Here is a 19190-nt window from a genome sequence, read left to right as displayed (position 1 = left end):
ACGCCGCCCCCCGCCGCCCCCCGCGACTCATTGTAATTTAAATCGAATTCCCTTCGACAAGCAAATTGAAATATTTCGATTTGATCACACCTTCCGTCCCGACGTCGTATCATTTTGGAATTGATTAAGGAGTTCACCGTGTTGAGATGAAACGAAGTTCGTCACTTAGGTATTGTATAATATGTTTAAGATTTCGTTGGCTTAGCTGCAGAGAGCAAATATGTCTTTTGATGTCTTGGGTTCAAGCCCAGGGTGGGACAATAAAAAGTGATTAAAACAGGTCATTTCTGTCGAGAAATTCTCAGTAGCAGTCCAGTTTAGAAGTTGCCAATGTTAACTTCCGTGCCTCGATATGCACGCAGAACTGTTGGTCTCTGCCTGGTCTCTCTCCAGTCGTGTCGGACTGTCGTCTCATCGGATTATAAGAGGAATGAAATAGAGAGTGTACGTGTGTTTGCGCACACACTCGACTCACACATTACAATATCTCGTGACCGATATCTGTCTGGAGGACGACAACAGTTCACAATAAATATTGGTATATTCGTGTTGTATTGCAATGATAATTTAATTAAGTATAGCTACATTTATTTTAAACTACTAAACCAGCTAGCTCGGCACGAAGTTCGTCTTGAATGTGTTTATACCGAGCGCCTGAGATCGGTCGTATAGAATATTAATATATTAGTATTATAATATAAATGTAATTTCCATTCAAAGTCGTATAATAGTCTCTCCAACAGAACAAATGTAGAGACGTTGGTGCTTCAGATATATCTCATGCGGCCTCGCATTGTTCGAGTCGGAACGTAACACGAACTGTCGCGATGAATTTAGATATAGCAAGCAATATGGCCAACAATATCTGAACGATCTCATTAGTACGACATAATGCCCTCGACACACATCGCACATTGTACCTTTAGAGCCACTGTTGGAACAATTAAACAAAAGCTTTAACAATAAATATTAAAAAGCGAAATCGTCGACGCGAATAACAAACGTAATTGTGTTTTTGTGCCTCATTCGATCCCGCTTTGTCCGAACAAAGAGTGCTTCTCAAAAAAGTCACCTTTATAAATTAAGTTTCAGCATATGGCGTCCAATCCGCGGCCGAGGGCGGAGCCCCGGCGCCGCGCCATTGGCCCGCGCCGTCCTCTCATCTGACAACATTTTATATAACCGGATGATACAACATATACAGTTATCACTCCAGAGGGACAGAGAGAGCGATATGCCTTTTAGACAGTGTGTCGTTTCGCACTCGTGCCGTCTCTGTCCCGCGCGACCCGGCAACTGTCAGCATTCTGCCAAAATTGAAGCAACAGTGTTGAAATCCACCGCGGAACGGAACGTCGCATAAACTGTTGCGCGGGATGATGAGAACAGCGTAGCGTGTGTTCGAGTGTAGCGACTTTACCGAGAGTTTTGTACTAAGTAGAGACTGTTCTATTAAATAATGTCGCTTCCCAACGGTGTGGACGTTTCCCAGCTGGTCCAGCATCCGGTGCTGGCCGCCCTGCCACCGTTCTTCCTCAGAGCCTCTGAAAGATATCAGGTAAGGGTACGTTGTGATTAGGACGTTCGGTAATTATCCTAATTCATTTTTAAAAATAGAAAACTTTAATATAATTATTATAGTGTTTTATGTTTATAAATAAATGTGTTCCGAGTGTTTAATTTAGTAACTCTAAATATATAGGACCTCTATCATTTAGTTCGGTTTTGGTGTGGTTTAAAAAAAAACAGTTTTGAAAATTAAAATTAATTGAATTTTGAAAAGTGGATTAGTGCACAACACGGTGATTTTTAAATTAATAATGAATCAATTATATTTAAACGTTTATCCGACGGCGCAGACTCAGATTTGAAAAAAAGATTTTGTCATTTGAATTTGTGTTCCGAATATTTGATATTCGAATAAATTACATATATTTTTTAATATAAAAGTGTTACTTTATTATTTGAATGTATCTTAATAAAACACATTCAACTAAAAAGTAAGAATCGAAGTGAATTACAATAAAAAAATTATATGTTATTATTATTTAGATCTTAATACTATTAAAAATGAAATTTCGTGTTTTCGGATATTTGTTAATCACACTTGATCGGCTTTACGTAGTTAATTATATTGTGGACTATGTCAGACTAATATATAATAATAAAAACAAAAAGAAAACGCCTAGTGAGGCCAGCTAATAAATCTAAACGATAAGCTAAATTTTACTAAATGTTATACCGTTAATATTTAAATACAGAATAACAAAATAACAGTTTCAAGTGTCACTTCCTCTTCTAATAATTGTATTACCGTGTTGTAATGTTATTACCACTGTAATTACTGTATAATGTAATGTAATAACAATGGTCATTGACTGCACTCACTCGTAATGTAACACTTTATTAAAGTGTAGCGTTACACTTTTGTAACTTTGTAATATGTATTAGTAGGGTCGTGAATTGTAATCGTGAATCTTCATAATGATTTTATTATTGAATATAACTATCTAGTGATATTGTAATGGTGCTTCAATATAAAATAATACTTTAATATTCAAACGGTAGTAGTTATATTGATATTACCCGTGACTTCATTCGCGAAAACTTAATTTATTTTTCACATTTTGTCCTATTGGTTTTGTGTTCATGTTATCATTTAGAAAAAAATATATTTTTCCTAAATGTCTGCTTAAATATCAATTCTATCTCCAGATGTTAAAGTCGGGGTTCAATCCTGACCCCGTGAACTATTTTATTACACTGCTGACCAATTAGGAATAAGTAATTCCATTTATCTATATGTTAGTAAAATATATACTATGTCTCGATTTTATTTTGTTGATAAAGCTGCAATTGTATTGAGTATATCATATAGAGTCGGTCATGTTTTAAAACGTGGGGAGTTAGTATTAGTTGATTTTCATACTGGATATATAAATTAAAGTAGACATAATTATTGTATGTAATTAACGCAAGACCTCAGAAGCTCACGTAATTCTACTAATCTATACCGACACCGACACGTGACCGCATCAATTCCGATCCAACTTTGACTACTCCATATTTATTCGGATCGGAACCGAACCGATATGATGTTAACATATACCGTTATAATAAAGAAACTAAATCGGTTATTTGTAGGTCAATAGTCAATAATTAAATTAAATAATCGGGGAAAATTGATAAACGGCAACGATCACGCTTCGATTCCATTGCTGTAAAGTGACAAATTGTAGGTAGAATTGGCTCCCATTTTTGGTCAGTTTTACTTGGTACAATTAACATTCCGAATTTGTTGTAGTTTTATTTGAAATAAAATGGTCACAAATATATAAGACCCTGTAAGAGCCCACTTGCATCAAGTAGGCTTACTTTAATTTTGTTTGTATTATTTTATTAGATTTTTATAAAGTGACCTTTACAAATTTACTGCGTCTTGGTTCAATTAATAAAAGGATTATTAATTTAATTAATTATATTCGGTTATTTGAATTTATTTACAATTTTTTTATAAATGGGTATAAAAAATCCATCAATTCGCAATAATCTTAAAATATAAACCATATTGATATAAACCTTTTATAAATACGAAGTTAATAATAAAATTAAATATATACTTAATCTCTTTATAATAAATATGTTGTAGACGTCGATTTGTAGCAAATTTAATATGTTATTATTTTTAAAGTTAAAATTAAAAATAATTTTATCTGAGTATTATATGGAGCTTTTAAAGTTAGTTAAAATAAAGAAATAAGAAAATCAGATCAAAGATCAATTTATTTTGTGGTATCAATTTGTTAATTGGGTGGTAGGCGTAATTGTGTGGTAGGGCTTTGTACAAACTCGTTTGTGTAGATATCACCTAATCATCAACCATAACAGTTTATTAATTTTTCAAGAGTAAACACAAATAAATAACGTTAACAATGATTACATAAGGTTTGATATGATTCGAAATTTTTCGCGTTTTGAATGTCGCCGAAGTTGTGCTCAGAATTTTGGAAGTAAAATTAAATTAAATAGTAGTTCAGTGGAATAGTTTAGTATTATAAATAAATATATATTCATACAGAAGTTTGTGGTCCAAGCATAAGTTTGAAAGCATAATATATTAGAGCTTTTAGCAAATTGCATGGAGTATATAGGCAGTACCGCTAAATACGGCGGAATGCTGTGTTCCTGTTTAAAGTGAAAAAATTGAGTGAGCCAGTGTAATTTGAAGTACAAGGGATATAAAGTCATATACCTGTCTATGTCTACACTGTCTATGAGCGGTCTTGCCCTTTAACAACAGGTGACCCAGTGGCTCTTTTACATGGTATAAATAAGTAAGATATATAAGATTATAAATAATGCTAAATCATAACTATTTTTTAGGGTAAATTAAATATTATTTCAAGCGATGTCACAGTCTCGTGCCGGTAAAACATTAAGAGTTTTGCCTGGCGATATAGCAAGTACTAAATGAAGTTGGTGGTGCCATTAGATGGTCATGATAAATATAGAGTTCTATATGCTATTTATCAATTACAGAGTCGACAATAGCATACAGTTTTTCATTAACAATCTAATTCGTTTTAATCATTAATAAAAAAGGAATATTATTTGATTAAAATTATATATAAAGTTAGATCATAAACAGGATTCGAATTAGTATCTGTTAATATCCACGCTTCCTGCACAGTCGTCGTATCTTTAATATCTCGATGGTGACTGGACCGTAGAGCGTTATGAAAAGCGCAGATTTGATCTTACCCCTGGGGTCATTGCGGTCTCTAGTCCTAACTTGAATCCTATTTAGAGGTCAAAATGGGAATATTGGTAGTTAGCTGGTATTCTTCTTTATTTAATTTAAATTTATGTACACTGGCCGCCTAAAAAATCGACCCACCCGTATTTTTTTACTTACAAAGTTGTTATCTAAGTTGCTGTCAAAGTTGTTATACATTTAACATTTTATTACCCACTTGATATTGATTTGGAGGAGTTGTAAGTGTTATTGAGGATATTTGGAATATTTTTAAAGTATTGATAAGAAAACGTTACTTTGTGCACAAAGTGCATGGTTAGTTTTTTTCCAGTTCTTAACGCGGAGTCATCTCGGTTCGATGTTTATTATTGATTAAGTGTATGAAACTTTGTTGAAACAATAATTTTAATAAGTTTAAACATAAAAAATGGATACTACTGAAGCAGAAGCTGCTCAAGTCGTAGCTCATATTCATGAGGGGTTAAGTCAGCGAAATGTGGCTAGAACACTAAAATTAAGTCGTTCAGCGGTGCGAAGAGTGTACAAACGCTACTTGGAGACTGGGGAGTATCGCCGGAGACCAGGATCTGGCAGGGGGCGTGTCACGAACCCGACCGATGACCGTTTTATTGGTTTGACGTCTTTAAGAAACCGACATCTTTCGGCTGTTGACGTTCAAGGTAGACTCCGAGAAAGTCGTGGAGTGTCTGTGAGTGAAAATACTGTAAGAAAAAGACTTCGAGAGCAAAACTTAACCCCTCACAAGCCAGCAACAGGACCAAAACTAACATCATCCCATCGACAAGCAAGACTACAATTTGCTAGGCAGCACGTCGATTGGACACTGGACCAATGGGGGACAGTATTGTTCAGTGATGAAAGCCGAATGTCTCTAGTAGGCTCTGATGGACGACGTAACGTCATGCGAAGGCCAGGAGAACGCTACTCTCAGTGTTGCATTCGAGAAACAGTCCGATTTGGTGGAGGCTCTACAATATTTTGGGGAGGTATTTCTTTGACGGGACGCACAGAGCTGGTTTTTTTCCGTAATCGTGCTGTTAATGCTGAAACTTACATAACGGACATTCTGGAGCCTCATGTGATGCCTTACGCTGGATATATTGGGGATAATTTCCAACTTATGCACGACAACGCACGACCTCACGTCGAACGAATTGTTAAAGACTATCTCAGGGAAGTCAAAATTTCAGTTATGCAGTGGCCAGCCAATAGTCCGGACTTAAACCCGATAGAGCACCTCTGGGACTAGCTAAAACGTACGGTTCGAGCACGAAATCCAATTCCAGAAACCCTGAATCAACTGGAAGCTGCCCTAACTGAAGAATGGCAACGGACCCCACAGGAAGACATTAAAAAGCTAATCAGGTCACTTAATAGGCGTATGCAGGCAGTGATTAGGTCGAGAGGAGGAAACACTCCCTATTAAAGTAAGATTTAAGCACCCAAATTTAAAAACAAACGGCATAATCGTTTTGTACCCAAAAAAAAAAAAAAAATTTGCGTAAAATTTTTAAAAATATAAATATGTGGTAGTTTAAAACCATACGATAGCTTTTTTACAAAAATGTAGGTGGGTCGATTTTTTTGGAGGCCAGTGTATAAAGTAACTATAGACTTGTTTTTCGGTTCTTCATGATAGAATATAAGTTACAAAACGGTGCTATACTTATTTTCGTATAATGAGAGAGTTTTGAGAGAGAAGCGTAAATGAAATTATTTTATCATGAGTTAAAATGAAATATGTAATCTCTGCGACATTATTTTTTAATGTCACTAATTATGGCTTATTACACACAAAAATTATATACCCATAATGATAAAAAGCGCGGATTTATTATGTTCATGCAGGATAAATGATAAATTTGATTGTATTTAATTTTCATACCCATATAATTTTTTGAAAACAGCAATTAAATAGTAATTAGAGAGTTACTTGCCGGTTCTTTTCGGTAGAATCTACATCCCGAACTGGTCGCAACGTTACATTTAATTCAATACATTTTTGAACCTTCTTGAATAAACTTAAACAATAAAGATTCGGGTAAACTTATTTCACTCACAGTTTGATCATTAACTTACTTGATGCTGCATAGCTGTAATCTTTGTATAACAGTACGTAGGATAGTTTAGTCGTAATTAGTTGCTTGTTTTTATTTAAATTATTTAATCTTCGTGGTCACTTTTATATATAAGAGAGTTTATTGTTAACTCAGGGAGACAGACGAGCAATTGGGCCACTTGGTTTTATTAGACCACATAGTTATACCTTCGTCCACAGACATTCGCGCTGTAATAAGAACTCTATCCATCACCAACCATGGGAATTACGATGGTGCATCCGTTGTAACTCCACTGCTCCCTATTGTACCTGACACTTCATAACAGAATACAATATTTCTGTTCCCTAAATGGATGCCATCTGTTCATCATAAGAATCTGAAGGTTAAATAAGTCAGTGTAATTGCACAGCATGCAAAATCTTAGTTCTCATGGTTGATGGCTTATTGATATTTGAAAAAGTCCTTTTACTAATATTATAAATGGGAAAGTGACTTTGTTTGTTTATTTGTTAAAAGGTCTATGATTGATTCCTAGCTTTCTTCATAGTAGCTGCAGAGTCCTTCGCCGGAAGACTTGAATTGCATACATAGGGCGGAATAAACGGCCTGTCGCAATGATTAATAATAAATATATATGTTATAATTTCTGTGCACAGAGAACACCGAAATGTGCTCGGTGTCGCAACCACGGTGTTGTGTCGGCGTTGAAAGGACACAAGCGTTACTGTCGCTGGCGGGACTGTGTGTGCGCAAAGTGCACATTGATAGCTGAGAGACAGCGCGTTATGGCTGCCCAGGTTTGTACTTTAGCCGTGAGATTTTTTTGGATCGAAAGGAAATATTGCGTTAGCAACTTTACTATTTGCTAAAAATTTCGTAAGGGAACTTGGATTATGTTCGTCAATCCCGCCACTCACCAATGCAGAGATACACATATGTCAGAATATGATCCCATACATGTAGTTTTTCTCACGATAATTTCGTTCACTACCGAGCATGACTAATGAGATGAATTATTAAAAAAAGTCAGCGTTGCTTGTCCGGATTAGAGCAATCTTCGGTTAAGGGTAACAGGTACTCGTATCTATGTTGCAGTAAGTGCTTAATTAGCGCTTGAAACTCACGTCATACGTGTCTGGTGAAGTAAAGCATCGCGAGGAGACCCACATGTTACAAGGTGTGTGCGGATTGAAGGAGCGCGTCATGTGATTTCAATTCATATCCATAAAATAGTTTGATTTTATCATAAGCTTAAAGTATAGCTTATAGTTTAATAATAATTAAATTCGCTAATAGGTTGCGCTTCGTCGTCAGCAGGCGCAAGAGGAAAACGAAGCTCGGGAATTGAACCTGTTGTACGCGCAACCGTCCGCGCCACACTTCTCAGACCTACAGGAAGACGCTCCAGGTTAGTTCTGTTGTATTTAATATTTAAACTTCATTTTATAAATGCCATATATATAAACATGCCTACCTATAGGATTCGTATCATATACAAAATACTTATCTATTTTGTACTTATCCAACATAATTATATCTTTATATATATTATTATGTATGTTGCTATATTTCATTGAATACTGTATATGAATTACTATTATTTAACTAAACGTTTCACAAATTTAATTATAATTTGGGCAGACCACCCACCCGATGGTCAGGAGGCCTATGTCCAGCAGTGGATTAATGTGGGCTGAATATGATGAATTATAATTTAGGCGCATTAGGACGTTTATCGTTTTTCTTACTATTAAAAATTACATATTTAAACTAAACATTTTGACTTCTTAAAACAATATTTGTTATTTGAAAACATCAATTATAATATTTCACAAGTTGATTCAACGGAAATAAAAAGCTGTAAATCTTAGTTAAGTCGGTGGGTTGTTCGCGATCAGTTAGGGGATGAAATTCAATAACGCGAACTCTGTCGCGTCGAGGACCAATTAGGCCGCTCAGAAAATGTTGCCGCTTATTACTTCTACTGAACAATCTTACCAGACCGATTACTTTATATTAGGATTTAACACGACTTTCTTCTTTTGTTTATATACTACTAGTAGTCAGCTACGACTGTCACCGCGTGTTAGAGAAGAGGGGCAGATAGAAAGTAGCCTAAGTCCGTCCTTAGGGTTCAAGCTTGTTTCATATCAAGTTTTATCAAAATCTGGTCAGTCGTTCAGCCTTGAAACCGTACCAGATAGACAGAGGCATTTATAATATTAGGTGTAATGTAATAGTAGGTTCGTGTGGAATTTCCCCGTACAGCTACTTGTGTCTCAAATTGCACGTTGATCATTTGAACATAGGAAAAACAAACGAACTCATTTTCACGTTAGTAATATAAGTAAGGTTGAGGCGAATGAAGGAATGTATAGTTTTTTGTACGCTGCAGTTGTGTCGGCACGCGATGGAGAGTAGTTACCAATACTAGCTGATCCCTTTGTTTGTTATTGATGTTATGTAATCTATTTTTTAAGCGAACTATTAAATCAGAAGGTTAAGGGCATTCAAACAAACAAATAAACATATAAACTAATTCTTCAGGTTTTATAATATCATAGTATAGATGAAGAAAAGTGTACTTTGATTCACATACGAGTACATGTACGTGAGACTCACTTAATACTATATATAGTAACATGTAATGATATCAGTAACGAGTAGACACAAGTAAATATATTTAATGAAGCATCTATATCGCCGGCATACGGGCCGCCTATACGGATGTCGCTTGAATGATCCTGACTCCTGGGCTATTGTTCTACACGAACACAAACGTCAAGAAAACGAAGGGCGAAATAAGAATATCAGTAATTTCTTGATAAATAGTCATTATATAGTAATTGAATCCGTGCTCACGTTTATTTGTACAATTGGCTACACTGTATAACATTCAATCGATCTTATGCTTACATGCAAATATCATTATAAGAAGTAATTATTTTAATAAAATCATGAAAATGTGGCTGAGAGCTTGGATCCGTTCCGTCGAAACGTATTCGTATAAAGAATATTCCTTCTACCTTTAAAGGTTTAACGTATCCACATTCGTATGATGGGCTTGTTATTTATTTATTCATTAAAGGTTTGCTTCCTTCATCATCTTTCCTTCTTCATTCATCCGCATGCTACATATATAATATCTTTATAAATTGTGTGTTATAACTAGGAACATTTATATACACCCATTTGAAAGCAAACACTACTATGATTTTGACGCAGGATTCTCATTCCTTCTCGCGTGACGAGTTGTGCTCAGTAGAAATCAGCTCAAGTAACGAATTACTGTCTTCTTCTTGTATCACAAACTAACGATCCTTTGCTCTCGAGAAGCTTCGAAACAGCCCGAATTATAAGGTACCGATTTTGGCCCTCTACATAATGCGCACCGAGCTATTGCGAGTACTGCAATTATTCATTAATTAATAATTTCAATTTCAATTAATATTTTAAACGCTTTCATTCTTTATGTTTGTATTTGTTACCGTTGTACTACTGTTTTCTACTTGTTAGGTTTATAATCACTATAACCAGCTTTAAGGTATATTTTCTATGCGTTATTTCCATTGAAAATTCAAAACGAAGTCCTCCTGACCGATTTCGCCCACGCCAGCCCATCTCAAGATCCAACTACGCTGGACATAATGTAGTGCACGAGCGTGTGCGCAAATACAGGTGCAGTTTCTGTTCCCTCACTGTCATGATTTAATAATAATATCCTGGGACATTATTGAACCAGACAACTGATGTACTACATATATTACTTTTCTTTTGTAAATACATACTTATATATAATTATTTGATGGGATGGCAAATTCAACACGGTCGGAAAGAGTTCATTCGCAGGATCAACGATTTAACACACACACTTCCAATTTTCAGACTACGGAAAATTTTTAACAGAAAATCCGAAAAATTAAAAAAGATATCTTTTTTAATTTTTAATTTATGTTAACGATATTGTAACTTTGAAACTAAATGGTCATCTGACTTTGTACGCAGATGACACCTGCTTATTTTATTTCGGTAGTAACATAAATGACATAGTTTCTCAAGCTCAACATGTTCTAGATGTTCTGCATAAATGGTTCAATCATAATCTCTTAATATTAACGCTTCCAAAACTTGTTACATTGTATTTAAAACTAAAAATAAAATGATTCCACCGCATGATCCGTTAACTGTTGACAATTTTCCAATCGAGCAGAAAACCTGTGAAAAATATTTAGGTTCATGAATAGACAATTACTTAACTTTTAAATATCAAATAGACTACATAAATAAAAAACTTTCTTCTTTAATTGGGTCATTAACAAATATTTCAAAATGCATACCTAAAAAAATAAAGTGTAACAAATACAATTCTCTAGTAAAATCGCATTTATTGTATTTAGTAGAAATATGGGGTAATACTGGCAAAACAAAACTGCAAGAACTATAAAGAAAACATAATAAAATAATTAAAATACTTTTTCGATATCCACCCTTGACATCAACAACTATACTTTACAAGGAAACAAACATTATGAACCTGCGACAACTTTATGTATATATTTCAGTTATCTGGTTTCTTGTATTCTCATTGGAAAAATTATTAATAAATCGATATATTCAGAGTTGAAGTTCATAAAACAAAGCAGTAAACGTAGCACCCGTAGACCAAGCTTATTAGTTCTCCCAAAAATTAGAACCAAATTTGCAAAAAAAAATATTACTTTCGATGGAGCACAACTTTATAACAAATTAATATCTTATATAAAAAATGTAAACTCAGTTAACGGGTTTAAGTCTCAACTCTCAAAATATATTTTAGAGAATACCCACTTCTATAGCGATTAAAATATATACAACGATTTAATTATATTCTATTCCGTTAACTAAGTACCTACTTATAAGGCTTATTTATTGTTACATTTATCATGCTGTTCTCATGTAAGTGAATCTGTCTGTTACAGAATAAATTCTTTAAACCTATTTTTATCGGCCTGACCTGGGCTTTGATCTCCAGGGCTCGGGAAAATCGTAACTTAAAGTGTATGAGTGGTCAGTTGCATAAAGTGTCGAGAACCATCAATTAAGAAAATCCGCTATACTACTCACACAGACGGTCTCAAAATCACAGACAACATCTACATACATACTATAACTACACTGGCCGCCAAAAAAATCGACCCACCCGTATTTTTTTACTTACAAAGTTGTTATCTTAACTATGCGACGACCTAGGTGGATTGTTTTACTTATGGGACATACATTTAACATTTTATTACCCACTTGATATTGATTTGGAGGAGTTGTAAGTGTTATTGAGGATATATGGAATATTTTTAAAGTATTGATAAGAAAACGTTACTTTGTGCACAAAGTGCATGGTTAGTTTATTTCCAGTTCTTAACGAGGAGTCATCTCGGTTCGATGTTTATTATTGATTAAGTGTATGAAACTTTGTTGAAACAATAATTTAATAAGTTAATATGTTTAAACATAAAAAATGGATACTACTGAAGCAGAAGCTGCTCAAGTCGTAGCTCTTATTCATGTAGTTGGTTTTTACTTAATTTTCTATAACACAACGCGCCGGGGAATGCTATTCACGATGTCTGCACGGTGTTTTCAGCGCGCGGTGAAATGTATCGCTTGTATGACTTTTATGGCGACACTCGCGATGCGCTGCGTGCTGCGTGTTGCGGAACTTATTCTATTTTTATTTCCACACATCTGTAGGGTTCCGTTCAAAATTCGATATTTTACACTTAGACTAGATCTATCTATTTTACCTTTTATTAAAGCGATAGATTCATATTTCAATCATATCCAACATGTTTTCGGTCGCGTGTTTTTTAACTGTCAGGTATAAAAAAGTAGCGTATGTCCTTTCTCGGTGCTTGCTTGCGTGACTGACAGACAGAGTTTATTTTGCATTTATAATATTACTAATATTACAGTATGAATGTGTAATATACGTACGTCATTAGTGGCTTACAAAAGTCTTAGTAACTTAGAATAAGGCTTAAGTTACGGATAGCTATAGATAACGGTTATTTAAAAACAAACATTAGGTAATCAATCAAAAATACAATTCAATATTAATCTTCAATGTGTCATAATTTTGTTTGTTATATTTAACTAGCCGTAGATTCACCAAAACTAATAATAGCCCTTCTGAGAGAGCGACTGGCACGTAATATCTGGTTATAAAAAAGTCAAATAAAAAAACCAAAAAGAGAAAATTAAAATTAATATTCTGAATATTTGGTTGTGATGCCTGGAAATCAAACAAGTCAAAAATAAACAGCACAGGCAGGCAACTTGCGCACAGTACACAGCACACAGCTCGTAGCACTCAACATTAAACTAAGTTAAAGAAATTCGTAACTGAAAAACGTATTAACGTCGTATAAAATATATAGTTCCATTAAACTGTATTTTGAATGGCGTAAGTCAGTCTCTTTAAGAAGTCACTTAGCAGGCGTTAATCAAATGTGTACACGACACACGTAGACATAATATACTCGTACTCGTAATGTTACTAACTTATATAGGGACGCCGATACACTTTCTCGCTTCACTTTTAACATTGGAAAATTTATGAGCATATAAACATATTAATTAAATTTTTATTCTAATTTTATAAAATATTTAATAATATTTGTGTATAATATCAGGCCTGTTAGATTTATGATATGAATGCAGGACTACCCCGTTGCGTTCACGTGAACAAATTGGCAGTATTGACTTACCTTGAAACGCACATACCACGAACGTTGATCCTGGGCCTGATCTCTTTCGGAACGTGATGGTGATGGATCACCGAATCATCGGATCGGAAAAAGAAAGAAATAATTATGATCATTATACATAATAACTCGATTAAAGAACATATTGAAAAAAAATTCTTGGGAGTATACATCGTATTCATTCTTATAAGTATATCTTGCTGGGTATCGTATAAATATTCCAGTCATCAGGTAAGTCACAAAAAAGGTCTGCCTGATTTAAAAATACTTCTCACAGTTAAGTTTCAGGAAATTAAATGTTTAAAATTTTTACAATAGCTATTTTTAACGTAGGTGGCAATGGCGAGAAAGTATTTTCGAAAAACTTGCTTGTGTTACCATTGTTCCAAGATGGCGGCGCAATTGGCGGTCGCTCAAGATCGCAAATTCGGAATATTAATATTACGTACGTTATTTATTGACCAACATTGCTTGACAAAACAAGAACACGTGCTGACGGTTCAATTACAATTGATTCAATTCCGGAATTTACTTTATTGGCGGTAGAGCTTTGTGCAAGCTCGTCTCGGTAGGTAACATCCACTCATCAGATATTTTTACCGCGAAACAGCATTATTTGGTATTGTTGTGTCCTGGTTTGAAGGGTGAGTGAGCCAGTGTAATTACAGGCACAAGGGACATAACATCTTAGTTCCCAAAGTTGGTGGCGCATTGGCGAAGTAAGCGATAGTTACCATTTCTTGCAATGCCAATGTCTATGAGCGTTGGTGACCACTTACCATCAGGTGGCCCATATGCTCGTCCGCCTTCCTATTCTATAAGAAAAAGAAATTTCCGGAAATTTTAGCATTCCGTTATTTTTAGTGATTTCTTGCAAACATTGTATAATTCAATAAAATCGACTTGCGTGAACGTGAAATGAGAAATTAATTAATGTCGATATATTTTATCGTAACATAACTTTCAGTGTACCTCACATCGTAAGTACGAAGTCCTCATATTTCGCGTCAAAAGTAAGGAGTCTGGTGTTTTTTATACAGTTTCTAAACACCCTGCCATTTAGTTAATTGCGTCGCTTTATAATACAAATGTTTTTAATTCCTTTCTGAAACATCAAAAGAGTTTTTAGTGTTGACATGGGATTTTCGACATTATATACTGGGAAGTAAGGCTTAGATAGAAAATGACGTTCTTAAGGGTTAGTAGATTACTTGATTCGTTTACAGTAAATACACGTTCGCTAGACTAATTTTTACGTGTTTGTGAATTGAATCTTTGTGGTTGTGAGAAAAGAAATTAAGTTTTTTATTGTACTTAAAATTGTTTTGAATTTTTTCCTAACATGTTCATGTTTGAAATAAAACTGCTAACAGTTTTGTAAAGGGGGAAAATGGTTAGTTTTATTCAAACGAATATTGCAATTATAAGTTTGAAAAGATGTTTTTACATTGTTCACTAGAGTGAGAACAGTTACGAATTATGAAATTAAATATTAATTAATTATTTATAAAATGATAAAAACAATATTTAATAATTATTATTGATTTAATTCAATGTAGTCGTTCTATGCTTCCTGCTTAAGACGGCAATATTTATTCTCTATCTACGGGCTCCTAATATCTTTTTACGGGTTAATCAGAATGCTATGATAAGTCATTCATTAATCTTACTAAATATCAATTAGTGACGTAACGTCGAGGCTCTACGTCGTCTAATGACGTAAAAATATGTTATTAATCAAATTTATATTCAAATGTAAACTTTATATTATTTTTAGTTTATCTCAGATGTTCTTTGAGTCTTTTGTATTAACACGTATTTTGCAATAATTCAAAACAAATTCTGCCTATAAATTAAAACAAAACAAAAAATATATAATAAATTAAGTAACGCACACCACAAAAGTTAATCAAACGAACCACACTGTGAAATAGCTAACTCCGAAAATCGTCGCCATAAGCTACAGTTAGTTATATAAGCGAGATTATATAGTTTAAAAACACAAGTGCAATATTAATGACATTACAACGTGTACAAGCATTTACAAGAGTCTTCTAAGTCGAGTCACATAAAGACAATAATAAATATTAATTGAATACGGAGAGCTTAGTAGAAAAGTGGATTAAAATAGTTTCACAGTCTTGTATGTCTCATATAAAAGCTACAGTGGGTAGTTAATAGCGAGAATTATAGATATTACACGAGGGTGCATTCCGCGCGGCGCATACCACGCGCACCCCGCTCTCGCAAACCGCTCTAAGTCACAAGCTCGTTACTTGTCTTTAATAATTCCGGCGCCAACGGTTCGATTCTGTAATAAACCTCGCAGACACTTATATATTTACCAAGCAATACATTTAAGGCGTATATAAAAAAAACGTTAATAGTTAATATATTATTCTATACGATATTATATTCACCAACACTTATTCGTCAACTTTTTTGCGTAATGTATAAATTAAATTATAATAATATATGTAAAATCATTGCTTAGAAAAGAGTAACTTTTGATAAAACGTGCTTATAAGAAGAATTTGCTTTTATTATAAGTTCTTAGACATTGGCACTATAAGAAATTTTAACCATTCCTTACACCGTCAATGACCCACCCACCTTAGGAGCTAAGATGTTATGTCTCTTGTGTCTGTAGTTACTCTAGCACCCACCCTTCAAACCAGAACACGACAGTATTAATTATTACTGTTTTGCGGTAGAATATCTGATGAGTGAGTAGTACCTACCCAAACGGGCTTGCAAAAAGCCGTACCACCGTGAAATTCAATATCCACGTTCTAAAATTAAGTTAACATAAATAACAACAATTTTCCAAGGATATTTACATGGATACAAGAGCTATGACGTCATAAATGTATTTTATATTCGTCAGATAATATTAAATAACATTTTAAAACAAAAAATAATTTATGTGAATGTAATATATAAGCAGTCACTTACTGAATACGTCGATAAACCGTTACCGATTTGTTTCGATCCTTAGGTAACTATTCGCGAACCAAATCGAATCATTAATTAAAATATAAAGGTTCGTATTCGACCGGCGGCTAGCAGTCGCTAGTCCGCGGGAACTGGCACTCGGAATGCTTTTAATTATATTTTACAACATTCGTAATGAAACTAGTGACGTGTGTGATTTAGAAACAAGCTTTAAGTGCAATATAGTCATAATATACATATATAAAATATATGCAGCTTGTATATAAAAGTTATTGGGTTTTTCTGTCAGAAAATTCTCAGTAACAGCCCGGAGTCTGGAAGTTGGAAGTGTGTACACTCCCGTACCTCCGAAAGCACGTAAAGCCGTTGGTCCTGCGCCTGAACTCTTTTCGGTCGTGTCGGATTGCCGTCTCTTCGGATTATGAGAGTTATGGAATAGAAAGTGCACCTGTGTTTGCGCACACACTTGTGCACTATAATATCTCCTGCATAGTTGGCTAATCTCCCTAAAGATTAGCCGCCGTGGCCGAAATCGGTCTGGAGGACATTATTATTATTTTATATAAGTTGTTTGGATTTTAAGACCACCTTCTTTCTTTTGGACTAGATGGACTCTTTTAAACTTAGAAAAAGCAAACTTATGAACTCATGCTTAGAGTAAATATTTCCTTAAACAAAAATGAAAGCTTAACCCGACAGTTGATGAATAGGCAAATAACGGCAATTTAACAAATACATACATATAATCCTGTTGAGCTTGTTTCACAAGTTCTTCTTCTGAGATATTTCATTTTGAACCAGTAGTTGATTTGTTGATCAACAAACAAGTGTATAGTAGGTATTTTATATTGATAGAGATTTAAAATTTGAATTAAAATATTTCTGTAAAGCGATGCAACTAAGTATTATAATCGGCCTAGTCACCCGAAGGAGATGTACAGAGATGTAGATGTATAGGAGGATGTGTAATAGAATTTTTTATTTCATGATTTTATATACAAAATACAATTTAAGTCCACAGTTATAATTACAATAAGAGCGTTAATAACGAACAAATTCACACAATTTCATGTATAATCATTAAGAGTGACAATCGCTGTGTCTCTGCTCTCGGGCCACACGTCGGGTGCCGTCACGCGCTTCTTTTATTGCGGCTACAGTATTGCTCACCCGGTGACATTCCACAATATATGAAACTTCATTTCTATTCATCCTTTATTACTGCTCCAGCACTTGTTCTCGTATACTGAGATCTTTGCAGACTGAAGCGTTTAGATGTTCTCAGTGAAGTTAGATACCGACAAACGACCGTGGAGTTACAAATTATGCATTTTATATTATATTTTTCTAATAATTTTAGCTAAAATACACATACATACAGCTTATCAATAATAATTAAATGTTTATTACTGAATTATTTATATTAAAACATTAAATATATACAAATAAAAATTAAAAGTAGCTACTGTACAAATCGTGACCGCGTAGATCGGAATAGTAGCAAGAATGCCTAGCATTTCCCTTCAAATAATATTTTAACATATAAGTTTAGTATAACATATTAATTTTCTTCAAATAAATAAAAATCCGTTTGTTCAATAAAATTTGGAGTAGTTTTTTCGGATATATTGTACGATATTTTACTTTTTGCCGTAGAAGTATTTTGGAAACTGATATGCGAGTTAGTTGTATAAAAGTTAAATTAAGTTAAGTTGTACAAACGACGTGATCTATCAGAGAAATTTGTGACAAATTAAGTTGTTAGGAACAATTATAAAACATAAACAAAGGTCGTGAAAATACGGAGTTTTTGATATGGGGAGCTACGTTCTTCCGTTGAGGTCTAAGTAGGAATTATATCCTCTGGGTACTATTGGAACTGATCACTATACCGCAGTAAAATAAATTATTCCTTCGGGCTTTGTGCAACCCCGTCCTGGTGGGTATGGGCCACTCATTGCATATTCTACCGCCAAACTCCAATACTTGGTAATGTTGTGTACCGGTTTGAAGACTGACCGTGAGTGTGCTAATATAATTACAGGCACAAGGGACATCTGAGTTGATTTAGGAGATGGTTAAAGTGGCGGTGGGCGCCTATTAGGCAGTCTGCCTATTTTATACGAAGGATTACATATAAACAGTTAATAATAAGTAAATGTACGGTTACAAGTGGGGCCAGTCGTTTATCGGGTATTGATTGACTCTCAAGCGGGGGAGCGATCGATCCCCGCGTGAGCTATAATTGCTAAATATTTGTTTGAAATTACGATCTAATAAAATATAAATAGTTTTATTGAATGTGCATTCATGGTTTTGTTTACAGCATACTTTATATACTGATATGAGCGATAATTAATAATAATAGATTATATTAAAATACGGTTTTCAATTTGATTTAGATTTTAAGATTATAATAAAAAATAAGTAACGGCCTGTGGAGATCACAGCTGGGCCAAGGCCCTTTGAAGAGAAGGTTTGGAGCTTGTGGTATAAGCTACTCCGTGCACTCACCGTGGAATTTTCGAAAACACGTTCACGAAAACTCCGTGTTAGTGCATATTTATCCGGTATTCCTCTAGTAAATAGCAACGCTACTGATTGCTTTGTGCTATGAAGGCTGAGTGAGTACGTGTAGTTATAGCCACAGGATGGCAA

The 19190-nt window shown here is 34.4% G+C and overlaps 1 protein-coding gene across 1 annotated transcript in view; it reads left to right on the top strand.

Moving 5' to 3' along the window:
* Positions 1 to 1459: 1459 nt before the first annotated feature.
* Positions 1460 to 19190, top strand: part of LOC126777566 (doublesex- and mab-3-related transcription factor A2) — a 35681-nt gene continuing 17950 nt past the window's right edge. The window contains exons 1-3 of the mRNA XM_050500627.1: positions 1460 to 1558; positions 7494 to 7634; positions 8134 to 8245. Coding sequence (XP_050356584.1) covers positions 1460 to 1558; positions 7494 to 7634; positions 8134 to 8245 — 352 coding nt within the window. The remainder of the gene's footprint in view (positions 1559 to 7493; positions 7635 to 8133; positions 8246 to 19190) is intronic.

The sequence above is a fragment of the Nymphalis io genome, chromosome 23 (assembly GCF_905147045.1).
Source record: "Nymphalis io chromosome 23, ilAglIoxx1.1, whole genome shotgun sequence".
NCBI lineage: Eukaryota > Metazoa > Arthropoda > Insecta > Lepidoptera > Nymphalidae > Nymphalis > Nymphalis io.
This window is presented reverse-complemented; position numbering and strand designations above follow the sequence as displayed.